The 17,446-nt window shown below is 66.6% G+C and overlaps 7 protein-coding genes across 7 annotated transcripts; 4 read left to right on the top strand and 3 right to left on the bottom strand.

Moving 5' to 3' along the window:
- Positions 1-10: 10 nt before the first annotated feature.
- On the top strand, positions 11-3,804 carry RHOBADRAFT_47882 (uncharacterized protein; the record flags this gene model as incomplete). Its single annotated transcript, XM_018415062.1, has 8 exons — positions 11-29; positions 275-1,498; positions 1,582-2,006; positions 2,115-2,627; positions 2,714-3,000; positions 3,072-3,119; positions 3,196-3,468; positions 3,572-3,804. The coding sequence occupies 8 exons, from the start codon at positions 11-13 to the stop codon at positions 3,711-3,713; spliced, it is 2,931 nt and encodes a 976-aa protein (XP_018274415.1). The 3' UTR covers positions 3,714-3,804.
- Positions 3,805-5,084: 1,280 nt separating this feature from the next.
- Positions 5,085-9,137, bottom strand: RHOBADRAFT_10512 (uncharacterized protein; the record flags this gene model as incomplete). The annotated part of the gene is made up of 6 exons (XM_018411992.1): positions 5,085-5,251; positions 5,438-5,844; positions 5,924-7,944; positions 8,022-8,524; positions 8,620-8,727; positions 8,801-9,137. 6 exons carry the CDS (start codon positions 9,135-9,137, stop codon positions 5,085-5,087), a joined length of 3,543 nt encoding a protein of 1,180 aa, XP_018274416.1.
- Positions 9,138-10,143: 1,006 nt separating this feature from the next.
- RHOBADRAFT_40914 (uncharacterized protein) lies at positions 10,144-10,635 on the top strand (the record flags this gene model as incomplete). Its single annotated transcript, XM_018413793.1, has 1 exon — positions 10,144-10,635. The coding sequence occupies one exon, from the start codon at positions 10,144-10,146 to the stop codon at positions 10,633-10,635; it is 492 nt and encodes a 163-aa protein (XP_018274417.1).
- Positions 10,636-10,666: 31 nt separating this feature from the next.
- RHOBADRAFT_65904 (uncharacterized protein) lies at positions 10,667-12,279 on the bottom strand. Its single transcript, XM_018418812.1, has 6 exons — positions 12,057-12,279; positions 11,849-11,972; positions 11,175-11,790; positions 11,025-11,113; positions 10,926-10,938; positions 10,667-10,844 (listed from the first exon to the last, which is right to left on the bottom strand). Exons 1-6 carry the CDS (start codon positions 12,191-12,193, stop codon positions 10,756-10,758), a joined length of 1,068 nt encoding a protein of 355 aa, XP_018274418.1. The 5' UTR covers positions 12,194-12,279; the 3' UTR covers positions 10,667-10,755.
- A 278-nt stretch (positions 12,280-12,557) lies between these two features.
- Positions 12,558-14,439, bottom strand: RHOBADRAFT_65905 (uncharacterized protein). Its single transcript, XM_018418813.1, has 10 exons — positions 14,355-14,439; positions 14,235-14,288; positions 14,063-14,148; positions 13,903-13,983; positions 13,640-13,826; positions 13,357-13,569; positions 13,257-13,291; positions 13,118-13,189; positions 12,974-13,045; positions 12,558-12,810 (listed from the first exon to the last, which is right to left on the bottom strand). Exons 1-10 carry the CDS (start codon positions 14,403-14,405, stop codon positions 12,612-12,614), a joined length of 1,050 nt encoding a protein of 349 aa, XP_018274419.1. The 5' UTR covers positions 14,406-14,439; the 3' UTR covers positions 12,558-12,611.
- Positions 14,440-14,694: 255 nt separating this feature from the next.
- Positions 14,695-16,388, top strand: RHOBADRAFT_40917 (uncharacterized protein; the record flags this gene model as incomplete). The annotated part of the gene is made up of 7 exons (XM_018413794.1): positions 14,695-14,961; positions 15,060-15,159; positions 15,236-15,324; positions 15,413-15,475; positions 15,557-15,787; positions 15,878-16,134; positions 16,310-16,388. 7 exons carry the CDS (start codon positions 14,695-14,697, stop codon positions 16,386-16,388), a joined length of 1,086 nt encoding a protein of 361 aa, XP_018274420.1.
- Positions 16,389-16,830: 442 nt separating this feature from the next.
- On the top strand, positions 16,831-17,406 carry RHOBADRAFT_40918 (uncharacterized protein; the record flags this gene model as incomplete). Its single annotated transcript, XM_018413795.1, has 1 exon — positions 16,831-17,406. One exon carries the CDS (start codon positions 16,831-16,833, stop codon positions 17,404-17,406), a length of 576 nt encoding a protein of 191 aa, XP_018274421.1.
- Between the last annotated feature and the right edge of the window lie 40 nt (positions 17,407-17,446).

The raw sequence follows: 17,446 nt of genomic DNA on the forward strand, positions 1-17,446 counted from the left end.
CCTCCCGAACATGGCCAGCCACACCCTCAGTGAGTCCCTCGCGTCGGTCGCGCCTCACGTCGCCTTGCGGTCCTCCTCCCGCCCCCACCTCGACCACCCCTCGCACTCGCCCTCCCTGCCCGTGGAGCGCACCCTGCACCGACTCGATGCTCTCGTACCCGTCCACCACGACTCGGAGACCCGTCACCCGCCCCTCTCGCCCTTTCCTCGTCGTGCACCGCCACCGTCTCTTCTTCATCTCCCCTGCTGACACACTCTCTCCCGCCGCCCGCAGGCGACTCGGACAGCACCGCGTCTGGTCCAGCAACCAAGCGCGCACGCCGAGCAGCGGCCACCGCCGCCCCCGTCGACCTCACCGGCGCCGCCTCGAGCGACTCGGACCAGTCGGACGACGGCAAGAACCCGGACCGCTCGTACAAGCTCACCCGCCAGGAGCGCGCCGCCGAGTACGAGTCCGACTACGACCTCGACGACGTCGACCACGACGCCGACGCCCAGCTCGACGACGATGCCGACGAGGACGAGGACGACTTTGTGCCCGACCGCTCGTCGGCCGCCGCCGCCGCCGCAAAGGGCAAGGGTAAGGCCAAGCCTAAGCCTAAGGCCAAGGCGGGCGCAAAAGGCGGCAAGGGCAAGGGCAAGGCGGCCGCCGCGAGCGCGTCGGGCTCGGGCACGACCCGCTTCAAGCTCAGCTCGGCGTCGGCGGCGGCGTACGGCGCCGACAGCGCAGCGTCGAGCTCGTCGTCGCGCCTCCCTATCCTCCAGTCGGCCGGTGTCTCGGCGCACGAGGCCGTCGGCGCGCTCCTCAACGCCAACATCCGCCAGGACCGCGATTACGGCTACTTGCCTCTGCGGCCCGACCAGGCGTCGCGCCCGTTCTACATCGTACCCTCGACGGGCCACATCATCCTCGAGAACTTTCACCCGCTCGCCAAGTACGCGACCGACTTCCTCGTCGCCATCGCCGAGCCCGTCTCGCGCCCGCGGTTCATCCACGAGTACAAGCTCACGCCGCACTCGCTGTACGCCGCCGTGTCGGTCGGCCTCGAGACCGAGAACATCATCGAGGTCCTGAACCGCATGTCCAAGGTGCCCGTCCCGGACGAGCTGTGCGACTTTATCCGCGACTGCACCCACTCGTACGGCAAGGTCAAGATGGTCCTCAAGAAGAACAAGCACTTTGTCGAGTCGAGCGACCCCGAGACGCTGCGCATCCTCCTCCGCGACGACGTCATCGCCAAGGCGCGCGTCCCGCCCGACGAGCAGCTCGCGCGAGACGGCGCCGCCGCCCAGGCCAACGGAACCGCGACGGCCACGTTCGGCCTCGAGAAGGACAAGGCGCCGTCGAGGGCGGGCCTCGTCATCCCGGGCACGTCCAAGGGCGACGGCGCAGGCGTGGCGGGCGCGGCAGCAGGGCAGGAGGCGGGCAAGGACGGTGCCGCCCAGATGTCGCGCGAGGAGGAGGACCTGTTCACGGCCGTTGTCGGGCTCGACAAGGGTGCGTCCTCTCCCTCTCTCTCTCTGTCCTGGACGGTCGTCTGCCCGAGCGAGACCTGACACGGTACATCCTTGCCCCCGCAGAGGACCAGATGGACGACGACGACGAGGTGCACTCGTTCGAGGTGCGCGAGGCCGAGATCGAGGCCGTCAAGCGCCGGTGCCTCGACCTCGACTACCGCATGATGGAGGAGTACGACTTTCGGCACGACGAGGTCAACCCGACGCTCGAGATCGACCTCAAGCCGACGGCCGCCCTGCGCCCGTACCAGGAGAAGTCGCTCGGCAAGATGTTCGGCAACGGCCGCGCGAGGTCGGGCATCATCGTGTTGCCGTGCGGGGCGGGCAAGACGCTCGTCGGCATCACGGCGGCGACGACGATCCGCAAGTCGTGCATCGTCCTGTGCACCTCGTCGGTCAGCGTCATGCAGTGGCGCCAGCAGTTCCTCCAGTGGTCCACCATCAAGGAGTCGGCCATCTCGGTCTTTACCGCCGACCAGAAGGAAAAGGTGCGCCCGCCGTCTCTCTCCGTCGTCGTCGTCGAGGTTCGAGGAGGTCGAGGAGCGTCACTGACCTTCCCTTCCTCCCCACCCTCTTTGCCCTCGCTCCCCTCGCAGTTCACGGGCGACGCCGGCATCGTCGTGTCGACCTACTCGATGGTCGCCAACCGCCAGAAGCGGTCGCACGACTCGCAAAAGATGATGGACTTTTTGACGTCGCGCGAGTGGGGCTTCATCCTGCTCGACGAGGTCCACGTCGTGCCCGCCGCCATGTTTCGCCGCGTCGTCACCAAGATCAAGGCGCACACCAAGCTCGGCCTCACGGCGACGCTCGTGCGCGAGGACGACAAGATCGACGACCTCAACTTCCTCATCGGCCCCAAGCTGTACGAGGCCAACTGGATGGACCTCGCCGAGAACGGCCACATCGCCAAGGTCCAGTGCGCCGAGGTGTGGTGCGACATGACGCCCGAGTTCTACCGCGAGTACCTGCGCGAGAACGTGCGCCGCAAAATGCTCCTCTACTGCATGAACCCGCGCAAGTTCCAGGCGTGCCAATTCCTCATCCAGTACCACGAGAACCGCGGCGACAAGATCATCGTCTTCTCGGACAACGTCTACGCCCTCGAGGTGCGTCCCCCTTTCTCTCGTCGTCGTCGTCGTCGTCGTCCGCGTCGACAAGTTGAGCCCGCACTGACCCTCCCTCGCGCACACAGGCCTACGCCAAGAAGCTCGGCAAGCTGTACATCCATGGCGGCACGCCGCAAGTCGAGCGCATGCGCATCCTCCAAAACTTCCAGCACAACCCGATCGTCAACACCATCTTCCTGAGCAAGGTCGGCGACACGTCGATCGACCTGCCCGAGGCGACGTGCCTCATCCAGATCTCGAGCCACTTTGGCTCGCGTCGCCAAGAGGCGCAGCGCCTCGGCCGCATCCTGCGGGCCAAGCGCAGGAACGACGAGGGCTTCAACGCGTTCTTCTACTCGCTCGTCTCGAAGGAGTGCGTCCTCCTCTCTCCTGTGCCCTCGCACTCGAGCCCGTACCCGACTGTCTCGCCTCTCTTCCCCGCAGCACGCAGGAGATGTTCTACTCGTCGAAGCGGCAGGGCTTCCTCGTCGAGTGCGCTCGCGCCCCCTCTCCTTCTCTCCCCTCTCCCGGACCTTGTTCCCTGACACTCTCGCCCGCCGCCTCGCAGCCAGGGCTACGCGTTCAAGGTCATCACGTCGCTCGACGGCCTCGAGCAGCTCGACAACCTCGTGTACCCGACCCGGGCAGAGCAGATCGAGCTCCTCCAGTCGGTCCTCCTCGCGAGCGAAACGGACGCCGACCGTGCGGCGGCCGCAGGCGAGGACGACGGCATGGGCGCCAAGGACGTCGGCGGGTTCGGTGGCACGCCGGCGCCGTTCGGGAGGAGGGACGGCGCGCCGCAGGCGACGCGCATTGCCGGCAACCTGCAGGCTCTCAGCGGGTCCGTCTCTCGCTCTCTCTTCTACCCTTCGTTTCTCTCCTCGTCCCTCTCCTCAACCTTTCTCGGACCCGTCCCTGACGCCTCGTCTCCTCCTTGCTCGCAGTGGCCAGTCGATGGCGTACTCGGAGCGGCAAAAGTCGGCCAACAAGCAGCTCGCCAAGGACTCCAAGTCGCAGCGCAACGCCCTCTTCCGCAAGCGCGACGAGGAAAAGAAGCGCAGGGCCAAGGAGAAGGCGGCGGGCTGAGCGCGAGGGCTGGATCGTGGCGCTTTGGGTCGGTCGAGGGGGGACGAGTTGCTGTACGCTTAGATGTTGTCACTCGAGTCGCTTCTTCAGCTTTGGCGTGCTGTCCTTCAGTGACAGCGAGAGAGAGGGCACGCTGCGAGACAGCTCCCGCGCGAGAGAGAGTACGAGGAGGCTTTCCTTCTCTCGGTCGAGCGGCGAGGAGAAGCGAACGAGGAGGGCACGACGAGTTGCACAACAGGGACGGACGTCTATGCACAGTGACCGACACGAGAGAGAGAGAGAGAGGACCGCTCAGAACCCGAGCCTGGCGAGCTCGTCGCCTATGCGCCGGTCGTCCTGGACGAGTTGCGCCCGCTTGCGCTCCTGCTTGTTGCGCTTCTCGCGCTCCTTGCGCTCCTGCTTCGTCTCGACCTTGTCCTCGACCTGACCGAACGACGACGCCGGTGTACGCGAGCCCTCCTCGCCGTCGTCGAGGACGACGAGATCCTCCTCGAGCGCGAGCGCACGAGCCTCCTTGCCGGCGACCGCGCTGTACGGCGGTGGCGGCGGCGACGACGACCTCGACGCCTCGTCTACCACCTGGTACGCGGTGTAGGTGCTCTTGGTCGAGCGCTCGATGGCGCAGTCGAGTTGCGGCGGCGAGCGCTTCTTGGTCGACGAGGAGGGGGAGGACGTCGACGATTTGTCGCGGCGGAGGAGGGCGAGGATGGTGCGCGCGGCCGTAGCCTGCTGCGAGGGAGGCTGACGGTGCATCGGGCCGAGAGGCGAGGCGAAGAGTGCAGAGGGGGAGGCCATAGTTGACGAAGTGGTGCGAGCGGAGGAGGTTCGAGAGCTGGAGGTGGATGGCGGTGCTGCTCTTTGAGGGCTCGGGGGCGGGCTCGAGTGTGCTGGGTGCGGTAGAGAGAAGAGAGAGCAAGCAAGGCCGAGCACAGCCATAGCTAGCTGAGCCGCGACGAGCGAGCGAGAGGTCGGACGAGAAGGCGACACGAAGCGCGAGGTGCGAGCGCGCGCCGTCGCCGACCGATTGACGGACGACTGGCGGCGGACGCTCCACACTTCCGAGCGTCCACCACGTCCGAGTCTGAGATTACAGCGTCGCCGACGTGATCGTGGCCGGCGAGAAGCAGCTTGATCGAGGGAGCGAGTCGGACTCGAGGAGCAAGCGGCGCCGATTCTTCTCGCACTGCCCTTTGCTTCTCTCGAGTTGGCCACACACAATACGAGGAGAGAAAGACACTGCATGCGACCTGCCGAGGCCGCCGAGGAGACGGCGACTCGAGAGGGGGAGGGGGTAGATCTACAACGAGGAGGAGAGGAAGGACGAGGCTCTAGACGACGAGGAAGGACAGGGAACGAACGATGGGGAGCCCACTAAGGGTGGCCACCGACCCACTCGCTCCAGGCCTTGACCTCGGACGGGATACGGCCCTCGACGTAGTTGGAAGCCTTCCCAACCTCGCCCTTGGCCATTTTACGTGCCAGGGACGACACGTACAGGGTGGCGAGGTTGGCGTTCACAATTAATGGGATGCCGAAATCTGCGTGGAGAGCGTGCAGGGAGGGAGGGGGAGCGGGAGAGGAAAAGGGGAGAAAGGGAGGGAGGAAGGGTTGGTCAGGGACGGCTCGACGCAAACGGACAACGGCGACGGCAACAACGGGCCCGCAGCTCGTCCGCTGCGTGCGCGTTGCACACGTCATGCGTGAGGGAGAGACAGGCGACGCACCGACAGCGTTGCGGCGGGCGACGTAGTCCTCGTCGACCGTGTCGCGACCGCGCGCCTTGGCGAGGTTGATGACGGACTGGATGTCGTACTCCTCGAACACCTCGCGGAGCTTGCGCTTGTCCTTGAGCGGGAAGAAGATCTTCTTGGCCTTGCCGAGGTACGGGAGCGAGTTGAGGAACTCCTCGACGACGGGCGACGAGCAGTAGAGCTTGAACCCGAGGTCCGACAGGCCCTGCGCGACGGTCGCCAGCTGCGGCGCGGCGATGTCGCCGCCGAGGAGGACGCCCGAGCCGGCCTGCGGCACGCGGAAGCCGTTGGTCGACGTGAGCGAGGCCCAGTACGCCTCGGCCAGGTCGGCGCCGAACGCGGCGACCTCGCCAGTCGACGCCATCTCGACGCCGAGGAAGCTGCGAGGGGGTTCCACACAGAGAAGAGTGTCAGAGGGGAAGGGCAAAGGGGAAAGAGAGAGAGGGAGAGGGAGCGTACGGGTCGGCGCCGGCGAGACGGGTCCACGAGAACTGCGGGACCTTGATGGCGACGTAGTCGCGCTGCTGCTCCATGACGTCGATCGGCGCCGGCACGTTCTCGCCGACGATGGCGGCGGTCGCGTAGTCGATAAAGTTGACGCCGAGGACCTTGGACACGAAGGGGAACGAGCGCGACGCGCGCAGGTTGCACTCGATGACCTTGAGCGTCGTCTCCTCGCCCGGGACGGCCTTGCGGATGATCTGCATGTTGTACGGGCCCGAGATGTCGAACGCCTTGGCGACCTTCTGGGCGATCTCCTTGAGGCGCGCCATGTCGGTCGGGTTGAGCGAGAACGGCGGGAGGACCATGGTCGCGTCGCCCGAGTGCACGCCGGCGTTCTCGATGTGCTCCGAGACGGCGTGAATGAGGAGCTCGCCCTTGTACGCGACGGCGTCGATGTCGATCTCCTGGGCGCCGTCGATGAACTTGGTGATGACGGTCGGGTACTCGGACGAGACCTCGGCGGCCGCCGTGAGCGAGTGCTCGAGCGTCGACTCGTCCCACACGACGTTCATGGCCGCACCCGACAGGACGTACGACGGGCGGACGAGGACCGGGTAGCCGACGCGGTTGGCAAAGTCCTTGGCCGACGCGACCGACGACGCCTCGACCCAGGCCGGCTGGTCGACGCCCGCCTTGTCGAGGATGGCCGAGAACTTGTGGCGGTCCTCGGCGTTGTCGATCGACTCGGGGTCGGTACCGAGCACCTTGACGCCAGTCTGCTTGAGGCGGAGCGCGATGTTCTGCGGCAGCTGGCCGCCGACCGACACGACGACGCCCTCGGAGCCCTCGAGCTCGTAGATGTCCATGACGCGCTCCCACCCGAGCTCCTCGAAGTAGAGGCGGTCGGCCTCGTCAAAGTCGGTCGAGACCGTCTCGGGGTTGTAGTTGATCATGACCGTCTTCTTGCCCATCTCGCGGACCTTGCGCGCGCACGACACGGCGCACCAGTCGAACTCGACCGACGAGCCGATGCGGTACACGCCCGAGCCGAGGACCATCGTGCCCTTGTCGTCAAAGTCGACGTCGTGGGTCGACGCGTTGTAGGTCGTGTACAGGTAGTTGGTGTGGGCCGGGTACTCGGCGGCGAGCGTGTCGATGCGCTTGACGAACGGCGTGACGCCGAGCGACTTGCGGTGGGCGCGCACGTCGTACTCGGACGTCTCGGCGCCGCCGTCCCGGGCGATGAGGTCGGCGATCTGCTTGTCGGCAAAGCCCATGCGCTTGGCCTTGCGCATCAGGTTCTCGTCGACGGCGGCGACCGACTCGGCCTTGCGGAACGCGCGGTGGACCTGGACGATGTTGTCGAGCTTGTACAGGAACCACTTGTCGATCTTGGTCAGGTCGTGGATGCGGTCGACCGAGTAGTCGAGGTTGAGCATGGCGTGCGCGATGGCGAACAGGCGGCGGTCGGTCGGAACCGTGAGCGCGTTGTCGAGGTCCTCGGGCTTCCAGTACGCCTCGAAGCCGGTCCACCTCGGGTCGACCTGGCGGATCGCCTTCTGGAGCGACTCCTCGAACGTGCGGCCGATGGCCATGACCTCGCCGACCGACTTCATCGACGAGCCGACGTCGCGCTGGACGTACTGGAACTTGGCGAGGTCCCACTTGGGGATCTTGGTGACGAGGTAGTCGAGCGCCGGCTCGAAGCACGCCGTCGTCGTCTTGGTGACGGCGTTGGGCAGCTCGGGGAGCGTGTGGCCGAGCGCGATCTTGGCCGCCGTGTAGGCGAGCGGGTAGCCCGTCGCCTTGGACGCGAGCGCCGACGAGCGCGACAGGCGCGCGTTCATCTCGATGACCATGTACTCGCGCTTGTTCGGGTTGAGCGCGTACTGGACGTTGCACTCGCCGACGACGCCGACGTGGCGGACGATCTTGATGGCGGCCGAGCGGAGCATGTGGTACTCGTCGTCCGAGAGCGTCTGCGACGGCGCGATGACGATCGAGTCGCCCGTGTGGATGCCGAGCGGGTCGAAGTTCTGCGAGACGTGCGACACGTAGTCAGTCTCTGCCCGACTCGTCCAGTCCTCAGGAGAGAGAGGGGGGGCGAGCTCACCTCCATGTTGCAGCAGATGATGACGTTGTCGGCCGCGTCGCGGACGACCTCGTACTCGAGCTCCTTCCAGCCCTTGAGCGACTTCTCGATGAGGACCTGGGGCGACAGCGACAGCGACTTGGCCGACAGGTCGCGCAGCTCCTCCTCGTTGTCGGCGAACCCAGACCCGAGGCCGCCGAGCGAGAACGCCGAGCGCAGGATGACCGGGTACCCGATCTTCTCGGCGGCCTCGAGGGCGTCCTTGACGGTCGAGACGGCCGTCGACGTCGCGGCGGGGATGCCGATCTCGTCGAGCGCCTTGACGAAGAGGTCACGGTCCTCGGACACCTCGAGGGTGCGGACCTGGGTGCCGAGGACCTTGACGCCGAGGCGCTCGAACACGCCCATCTTCTCGAGCTGGATGCCGACGTTGAGGGCCGACTGGCCGCCGAACGTGAGGAGGATGCCGTCGGGGCGCTCCTTCTCGAGCACGTACGCGACGTACTCGGGCGTGACGGGGAGGACTGTGCGCGAGGCAGGGGAGGAGGAAGACCGAGTCAGTGTCGTCGTCCACTCTTGCTCGATCTCGCGCTTCGAAGCAAGGGAGATCGGGACGCACAGTAGACCTCGGACGCCATCTGGTGCGACGTCTGGATCGTGGCGATGTTGGGGTTGAGGAGGATGCACTCGACGTTCGACTCCTTCATCGCCTTGATCGCCTGGGCGCCTGTTTCGCCGCACGAGGATCGTCAGTCGTCGCGCCTCTCGAGAAGAAGAAAGGAGAGGGAAATGGGACGCACCAGAGTAGTCAAACTCGCCGGCCTGACCGATGGAAAGACCGCCCGAGCCGACGATCATGACCTTCTTGACGTCGGGACGCTCAAGCTTGGGCAAGACGGCCTGCGACAGGCGACGGGCGAGGTCGGACGCCGCCGAGGTGCCGTCCTTGGTCTGGATGTGCTTGAACTGGGACGAGATGTCGACGAGGTCCTCGTCGGCGGTCGGGGCGACCTTGACCTGGTCGCGGCGGGTGAGGTCGACCACAAAGTTGCGGCGCGGCGACGTCGTGAAGGAGCGGAGGGCCGAGCGGCTGCCCGAAGGCGAGACCCGCAGGCGCGAGGAGAAGGTGCGGAGCATGGAGGTGCGAGGAAGAGAGGTGGGGAGGTGGTGCTGGCGAGGTGGATTCAGTGGCCGAGGGCCTTGAAGACGATTGAATCAAGGCTGCTCGGCGCGACGACAGGTGCAGGTGCGGGTGGGAGGAGGAGGAAGAGGTGCGGCGAGGCGAGATAAGGGTCGGGCGAGAGGGACGAGGAGGGGGAGGGGAAAAGTTGCGGGTCAGCAGCTGGCGCGCCTGCCGGGCGATAGGTGCGAGAGCAAGGCGCACTAGTCTTGACGAGTTTGGCAACCCTCGAAAAAGAGCCTGTGGGCGAAGGGAGGAGGACGACGTGAGCGACCGCTCGACCCAGAAAACGGTGCTGGCCCTGGACCGAGATGGGGGCGGCACGAGCGCCAGGAGGGGGACGAGGGACGCACATGAACTGGTATGGAGTTCCTGCTGCAGACAAGGGGCGAGCGAGAAGGACGCAGGCGGGCGCTTGAGCTGAGGCGGGAGCTGGTGGTGGTGGGTGTTGGTCGAGAGCCGAGAGAGGCGCGACGAGGCGGAGCGGCCGCGCTCGCGCACCTCGTTGACTCTGCGCTCTCTCTTCTGCTCTTCCGCTTGCCACCTTTGACCTAGCCACGACTGCTTCCACCAGCAGCACCATCTCTGCGGCTCGTTACCCTCCTCTCGCTCGACCACTCGCCGGCCCTCGTCCTCGCACACCTCCGCAGTCTCCGCGCTTGCTGCTGTCCGTCGGCAAGTGTCCGCGCGATCGCGACGGACAGGAGGCTGAGGAGTGCGAAGCGTCCGCCGCCAGTCGTCCGTCAATCGGTCGGCGACGGCGCGCGCTTGCACCTCGCGCTTCCTGTCGCCTTCTCATCCGACCTCTCGCTCGCTCGTCTCGGCTCAGCTAGCTATGGGTGTGCTCGGCCTTGCTGCTCTCTCTTCTCTCTACCGCGCCCAGCACACCCCCGAGCCCTCAAGAGCCGCACCAGCGTCCACCTCCAGCTCTCGAACCTCTCCGCTCGCACCACTTCCTCAAGGATGGCCTCCCCCTCTGCACTCTTTGCCTCGCCTCTCGGCCCAATGCACCACCAGCCTCCCTCGCAGCAGGCCACGGCCGCGCGCACCCTCCTCGCCTTCCTCCGCCGCGACAAATCGTCGACGTCCTCCCCCTCGTCCAAGCGCTCGCCGCCGCAACTCGAGTGCACGGTCGAGCGCTCGACCAAGAGCACCTACACCGCGTACCGGGTCGTCGACGAGGCGTCGAGGTCGTCGCCGCCGCCGCCGCCGTACACCGCGGTCGCCGTCGAGGAGGCTCGTGCGCTCGCGCTCGAGGAGGATCTCGTCGTCCTCGACGACGGCGAGGAGGGCCCGCGTTCGGCGTCGTCGTCGTTCGGTCCGGTCGAGGTCAAGGTCGAGACGAAGCAGGAGCGCAAGGAGCGCGAGAAGCGCGACAAGCAGGAGCGCAAGCGGGCTCAACTCGTCGAGGACGACCGACGCATCGGCGACGAGCTCGCGAGGCTCGGGTTCTGAGCGGTCCTCTCTCTCTCTCGTATCGGTCACTGTGCATAGACGTCCCTCCCTGTTGTGCAACTCGTCGTCGTGCCCTCGTCTACATCTCCTCGCCGCTCGACCGAGAGAAAGCGAGCACGTTCACTTCTGCTGCCCCCTCGCAAGCAGCTCGCGCGCGCTCTGTCGAACGTCTGTCGGGACCTCGAGGCCGGTGAACAGGTGGCACTGCGCTGGACAGCGAGAGAAGGAAGAGGGAAGAAAGAGTCAGGACTGCTCGCCTCGAGCTTGAGCAAGGGAAAGAGCCGACGCACCGAAGCAGTTCTCCTGCGCATACCGACGAGGGCGAGAGGTCAGGTCTCGTGTCACGCCTGCTCGTCGGCGATGCCGCAAAGAAAGAAGCGCGGACGTACAAGGACGACCTCTGTCCCGCACAGGCTCTTCCACCCGGCCTCCTCGGCCTTGACGCGCAGGTCGGTCATGAGCGGCTTGTAGGCCATGTCTGCGACGCGAAGAGTCGGTGAGTGCGCCCGAGAGGAAGGAGAGAGGAGAGAGGGACGCACCGACAAAGACGGGGCGATCCGGCAGCGCGAGCGAGCCCTCCTCGACGCTCGGACCTTCTCCGGCCCTGTACCTCCTCTCGAACACCATCGCCGCGACGTCGTACACCATCTTCTCGCCTTCCGTCGTCGGCTCGACGCACGGGATGGCCCCCACGCCGCACACGACCCGTCCTCCCTCGCTCTCGAGCCGATCCAGCTCCGCCCTCGCCTCGTCGACGCTCCTCAGCGGCCGCACGTCCCACCCGGCCGCCGCAAAGTGGCTCGTCATGCCCTCTGTCTCGCGTTCGTCGCGATTGACGATGTAGATCGGGCTGCACCCGAGCCCGTGCAGGGCGTGGATGGCCGCGCGCGTCGCTCCGCCGCCGCCGATGGCGAGCGCGGCGGCGCGGGTCGAGGGGGCGAAGCAGGTCGGCGCTGAAGGAGGGAAGGGAGAGGGGGACGAGAGAAGGTACGAGAGGAGGACGGCGCGGCACGCGGGCGAGTCCGTGTTGGTGCCGACCGTGACGGGCGGCGAGTTGGGGTCGAGCGGGTCGGACGGGCGGAAGAAGGTCGTGTTGATGCAGCCCGTCGCGAGGGCTTCGTCCGTGAGGACGTCGACGCGGTCGTAGGCTTGGAGCTGTGGCAGGTCTGAGCGTGAGCGGGCCGCTCGTGCGGGAGGGACGGGGGAGGCGCACCTTGAGCGGCATGGTGACGCAGGTACCGAGGCAGTCGGGCCGTCTGAGGGCGTCACTCCAAGGGTTGGGCTCGACCTCGAGCGACGGGCACTCGACCAGGTCGTAGTGGTGTCGAGGCAGGCCGCTGCAGAGAGGTTCGAGGGGAGAGGGGACGGTCAGCTCTCCAGCCCTGGTCGCTCGAGGAGAGAGAGAGATCGCGAGGACGCACAGCTTGTCGTAGATGCATCGAAAGATCTGTGGCGCAGGCGAACCGGCCACGTGCGAGCCGTACAGCGCGGACGAGTTGCGCTCGTCGTCGGGGCGGGCTCGTCGAGTCGGAGAGGCGAGGGAGGCGGCGAGCGACATGGCGTTTGGCGCAGGGGGTGCCGAGAGAGCTGAACAGGATGGCGAGGCCGCTGAACGCCCGACGTGCGGCCTAGTCGAGGCGGAAGAGGGCAAACGAGATGAGGAGGTGGGGCCTCCGAGCCGGCCGACGTGTGCATCCGCCGAGTGCGCGAGCGGTGTCGCCTGCACGCCGGTGTAGCCGCGACCGCTAGTTTCAGACGCGGAACAGCGAGCAGGAGCTCGAGCGAGCGAGCGGCGAGGGCGCAGGAGGAGCGAGCGCCAGGTTTGCCGACCGGCCGCGGCACGCTGGCTCACTTGCTCACCAGCGTCGCTTGCGCTCTCAGGGCGCGCGCACTCTCTCCCCGACTCGACTGAGAACACCTGCGAGGGCCGGTGACAAGTCTAAAGTTACAGGCGCGTCGTCGACCGCCCTTCCTCCTCATTGCTGGATCGACTTGTAGTAGTTGGCGAGCGAGGCGCGCTTGGCCTCTTCTGCCTGATCCTTGGTGAGGAGGACATAGTCCTTGTTGAGGTACGAGTAAGGCCCGTGCTTGAAGCCGAGCTGTCGTGCGCGCGCGTCGTCCGTCACGAGCTCGGTGTCGACGATGAGCGACGTCTTGACGCCAAAGACGGCGTCGCTGGGGACGAGAAGCGGGGACGCGTGGTCGAGAGCGATCGAGAGAGGCGACGACGAAAGGCAGGGCGAGGCGAGAGCAGGAAGGAGGAGGAAGACGAGGCAGGACGGTCAGTGACAGGTCGCCGACGAGGAAACGCGACGGCGGGAGGGAACGAGCGGCGCACCTGTTCAAGTACGGGTCGCCCTTGAAGTACAACGCCGTGATGAGCGTCTCGTAGCCATCGGCGATGAACATCCTGCGAGTGCGGGCGCAAAGAGGGTCAGGTTCGCGGCGAGGCGGGCGAGAAGGGCGAGCGGCGAGGACGCACATGTGCAGGTGTGCGGGACGGAAGACGTGGCGCCCGAGCGACTTGAGGAGCTTGCCGACGGGGCCATCAAAGCTGCACGGCGCGAGAGGGTGTCAGTAAGGGCGAGTGAGGATGAAAGATCGAGAGGGAACGAGCGCACGGGATCGGGTAAGGCGTCGGCTTGATGAGGCGGTACTGCGAGGTGCGTCGGCGCGAGTCAGTCACGACAGGTGGAAAGAGAGAGAGAGAGAGGGACGCACAGAGTAGTAGCCGTTCTCGTCCGTCTTGAACCTTCCTCGGCAGTCGGGCGCCTCGCGGCCCTCGTACTGCGTGTCGTACAGGCCATCGTCGTCCGTCTCCCACGTCTCGATCGTGCAGTTGGCGACGGGCTTGCCGTCGGTGCCGAGGACCCGGCCCTCGCAGTACATGTAGTCGCCCTTGCCCTCGGACGCGATCGAGTCGCCGTGCTGCAGCTGCGGTCGACGAGGGCGGGTCAGACTCGGCCCGTATTCGGTCGAGAGAGAGAGAAAGGGACCGACGCACGTCGGCTGCGTCCTCGGTGAAGAAGGGTCCGAGAACGGTCGCCTCGGTCGCGCCCGAGCCTTTGGGGACCGGGTGGTTCATTGAGTCGACGAGGGCCGACAGGCCCAGGGCGTCCGAGAGGAGGATGAACTCTTGACGCGTCTTGGAGCAGATCTGACCGACCTGGGTAAGGAACTGGATGGCGGTCCTGCGCGTGTTTGAGGGCGAGGGTCAGTGCACGCTCACTGGGTCGAAATGCGAAGGCGGGAGAGAGAGAGACGCACATCCACTCGTCGGTGGTGAGGCTGACGTCGCGCGCAAAGTCGTGCAGGTGGCTGACGAGCTTCTCAAAGACGAACTTTTGCCTGCGAGTGAGAGCGAGGGTCAGCAAGAACGACAAAAGTGGGGGGAGGGGAGGGGGAACAGAAGGAGCGGCGGGCGCACCTCGGGTTGTCGCACAACGAGTTGATGGCGTGCACGTTGTCGGTGATGGTCTCGGGCGACATGTCGGTGAGGTTGGGCAGCTTGGACTGTCGAGGCGGGGCAGGAGGGTGGGGCAAGGAGGAGAGGGTGAGCGAGGTGGTGTGTCGACGACGGTGGGCGAGTAGGGACGCACGAGGTCGATGTTCTGTGCACCTTGCTCGAGTGCGAGCTGCACTGCGCGGCCGACCTGGAGGGCAAGGGCTTCATCAGTTGGAGGTCGAAAGGGGAGACGAGGAAGGAGGTGACGACGGACTTTCGGTGCCGTCTCGGGGGTCGAGCTGTTGATGTGGTCGGCGGTGCTCATGGTGGCAGTGCGGTAGCAGGAACAGAGCTGGCTGAGGACGAGATGCGAGGCCAGAGATGGTCGGGCCGGACAATGGCCTTCCGCTCCCCCTTCGCCGCTTCGTGTCGCCCGCCCTCCGAGCACGCTCTGCCTAGCTGCTAAGAGCACCGTCAGCTACACCCGCACCCTCACCCGCACCCCGCAACCTCCCGAGCCACCTCCTCCCCCTCCTCCCCACACCGCCTCGCTCTCGCCCGCCCGCACCACTCGACTGCCGCCCAGCCCTCTCGAACCCGCGAGCCAGCCCGACATGCACCCGTTTACCTACAACGCCCTCCCCGCCCGCGTCCTCTTTGGCTGGGGCACCAGCTCCCAGGTCGCGAGCGAGGTCCAGCGCCTCGGCTGCTCGCGCGCCCTCGTCCTCACCACCCCGCAGCAGGTCGACGCCGGCAACAAGGTCAAGGCCGACCTCGGCGACCTCGCAGTCGGCATCTACTCGAACGCGACCATGCACACCCCGATGGACGTCACCCTCGACGCCCTCAAGCGCGCTCAGGACCTCGGCGCCGACTGCTGCGTGCGTCCCCCTCTCTCTGTCGTTCTCCTCGCGTCCGGGCACGCTTGACGAGGCGTGCTACAACGGCGGCCCAGAACTGACGAGCCCCGCACACCCAGGTCTCGGTCGGCGGCGGGTCGACTATCGGTCTCGGCAAGGCGCTCGCGCTGCACTCGCCCGACGACGCCAAGCTCAAGAACATCGTCATCCCTACCACCTGTACGTCGTTCAATTGCGTCTGCGGCATCGTCCAGTCCTTGCGAAACGCTCACGCTCTCGTTGCGGGCGGCCGCAGACGCTGGTTCCGAGGCGACGCCCATCATCGGCCAGACCGAGAACGACAAGGACGGCAAGCCGCTCAAGACGACGCAGAAGACGACAAAGGTGCGCTCACGCTCTCTCGACCCGATCTCTTGAGGCTCGAGGGACCGTACTGACCTGTCTGCCCTCCCCTCCCCTTCTCGCTCGACAGGTTCTTCCCGAGACGATCATCTACGACATCGACCTGACCCTCTCGCTTCCGCCACAAATGACGGTGCGTCGCTCTCCTTCTCGCCCTCGACGGTCCCGCGACTCGAGGTCGAGCCACTCACGCACGACCCCCTCCCTCGCGCAGGTGACGTCCGGCCTGAACGCTGTCGCCCATGCTGTCGAGGCGCTGTGGGCCGTCGAGGCCAACCCGATCATCTCGAACCTCGCGATTCAGGGCATCGAGGCGATCGGTCGCTCGCTGCCGCTCATCAAGCAGGACCCGCAGTCGCGCGACGGCCGGAGCGACGCCTTGTTCGGCGCGTGGGCCTGTGGAACTTGCCTCGGCGCCGTCGGAATGAGCCTGCACCACAAGCTCGTGCGTCTATACGTCCTCTCTCTCCCCCTCCTTGGCCGTCTGAGCCGTCAAGACCGCCGACTTGACTCTTCTTCGCCCGCCCGCGCGCAGTGCCACACCCTCGGCGGCTCGTTCGGCATGCCTCACGCCGAGACGCACACCGTCATCCTCCCGCATGCCGTCGCCTACAACGCGCCATACGCCGAGGACGCCGTCGCGCGCGTCGCGAAAGCGCTCGGCGTCTCGAACGCGGCGCAGGGCCTGTTCGACCTCGCCAAGGACAATGGCGCGCCCGTGTCGCTCAAGGAGCTCGGGTTCAAGGAGGAGGACATCGAGAAGGCGGCCGACATCGCGGTCAAGGCGCCCTAGTACGTCCATGCTCGTCCTCCATTCCCTCTTCCCCCTCGCTCGATCCTCCTTCCTCAATCGAGCTCTCCTCGCCCGCCTCGCCCCTCCGCCACCGACTCGCCACCTCTCACGTCCTCGCGTACACTTGCACGCGTTGTGCGACCGCTGCTCACCATGCCCCCTTGCCGCCAACAGCCCCAACCCTGCGCCGCTCGACAAGGCCAAGCTCCTCGAGCTGCTCACCAACGCGTTCAACGGCACCCGCCCTCAGTAGAGCCTGTCCGACCAGACGGTGCATCAAAGGTCCAATTCGTCATTGCGAGGCTGTCGTTGCCTGCATCTGGTTCGAGCAGCGAGCGCTCCTTTCTTCTTCTGCATCGCCAACTTTCCGGCGTTCTCTCGCCAATCCTTCTCTCGAGTTGTCGAGCGTGCAGAGCTCTCGCAGGCACGTCACTGACTTGCCTTCTCTCCAGCTCGCCTCGCCGCCGCACGCACCCGCTCGACGAGCCTTTGTCCTGCGCCGGGACCTCGTCCGCCTCCCCTCCTCGTCCACTCGATCGTCCCTCCCTTCCGTCGCTCCTCCCTCGGCCTTTCCACCGCTCATCCTCAGCAACGATGGCCTACTCGACGAGCGAGAATGGCCTGCTCTCGTATCCTTACACGTCCAGCACCTCTCGCCTCGCCTCGCCCTCCCTCGACCGACCTCTCACGCCAGAATGGCCAGCACCTCCCTCTTCGCCTCGCCTCTGGGCTCAAGTCACCTCGCGCACCCGTCGACCGCCTCGAGCCACACCCTCCTCGGCCTCTTCCGCCCGTCCTCATCGTCGTCGTCGTCGTCGCGCAAGGACCCGTCCTCCTCTCGGCCGGCCAAGCGCACCAAGGTCGCCTCTTCCTCGCTCAAGATCTCGTCGCCCGTCCTCCAGTCGACGACGAACCTGTCGGTGGTGGCGCCGACGTACATGGCGGCGTTCGAGGCGCCGCGCTCGGTCCGCCGCCGCGGCAGCGAGGCTTTTCCCTCGTCGGCGTCGCTCTCGGACGACGACGGCGACGACCGCGCCGCGTCGCCTCCTCCACCTTACCGCAACTCGGCACTCTCGGTCGACGGCGACGGCGACGACGACTCGGCGTGCTCCGCCGCCGTCGACATCCTCGAGGAGAAGGCGCTCGTCGACGAAGACCAGGTCGAGCGGCGCATGGCGAGGTGGGACGCCGAGCGGCGGCTGTGCAGGGCCGAGCAGGCGGTCGAGACGGACGTGCGGGTCGACGAGGAGCTGCGGCGGATGGGCTTGTAGCGTCTCTCGAGGAGCAAGTCGGCGCTCGGTCCTTTTCCGT

This window comes from Rhodotorula graminis (assembly GCF_001329695.1).
Source record: "Rhodotorula graminis WP1 unplaced genomic scaffold RHOBAscaffold_1, whole genome shotgun sequence".
Lineage (NCBI taxonomy): Eukaryota > Fungi > Basidiomycota > Microbotryomycetes > Sporidiobolales > Sporidiobolaceae > Rhodotorula > Rhodotorula graminis.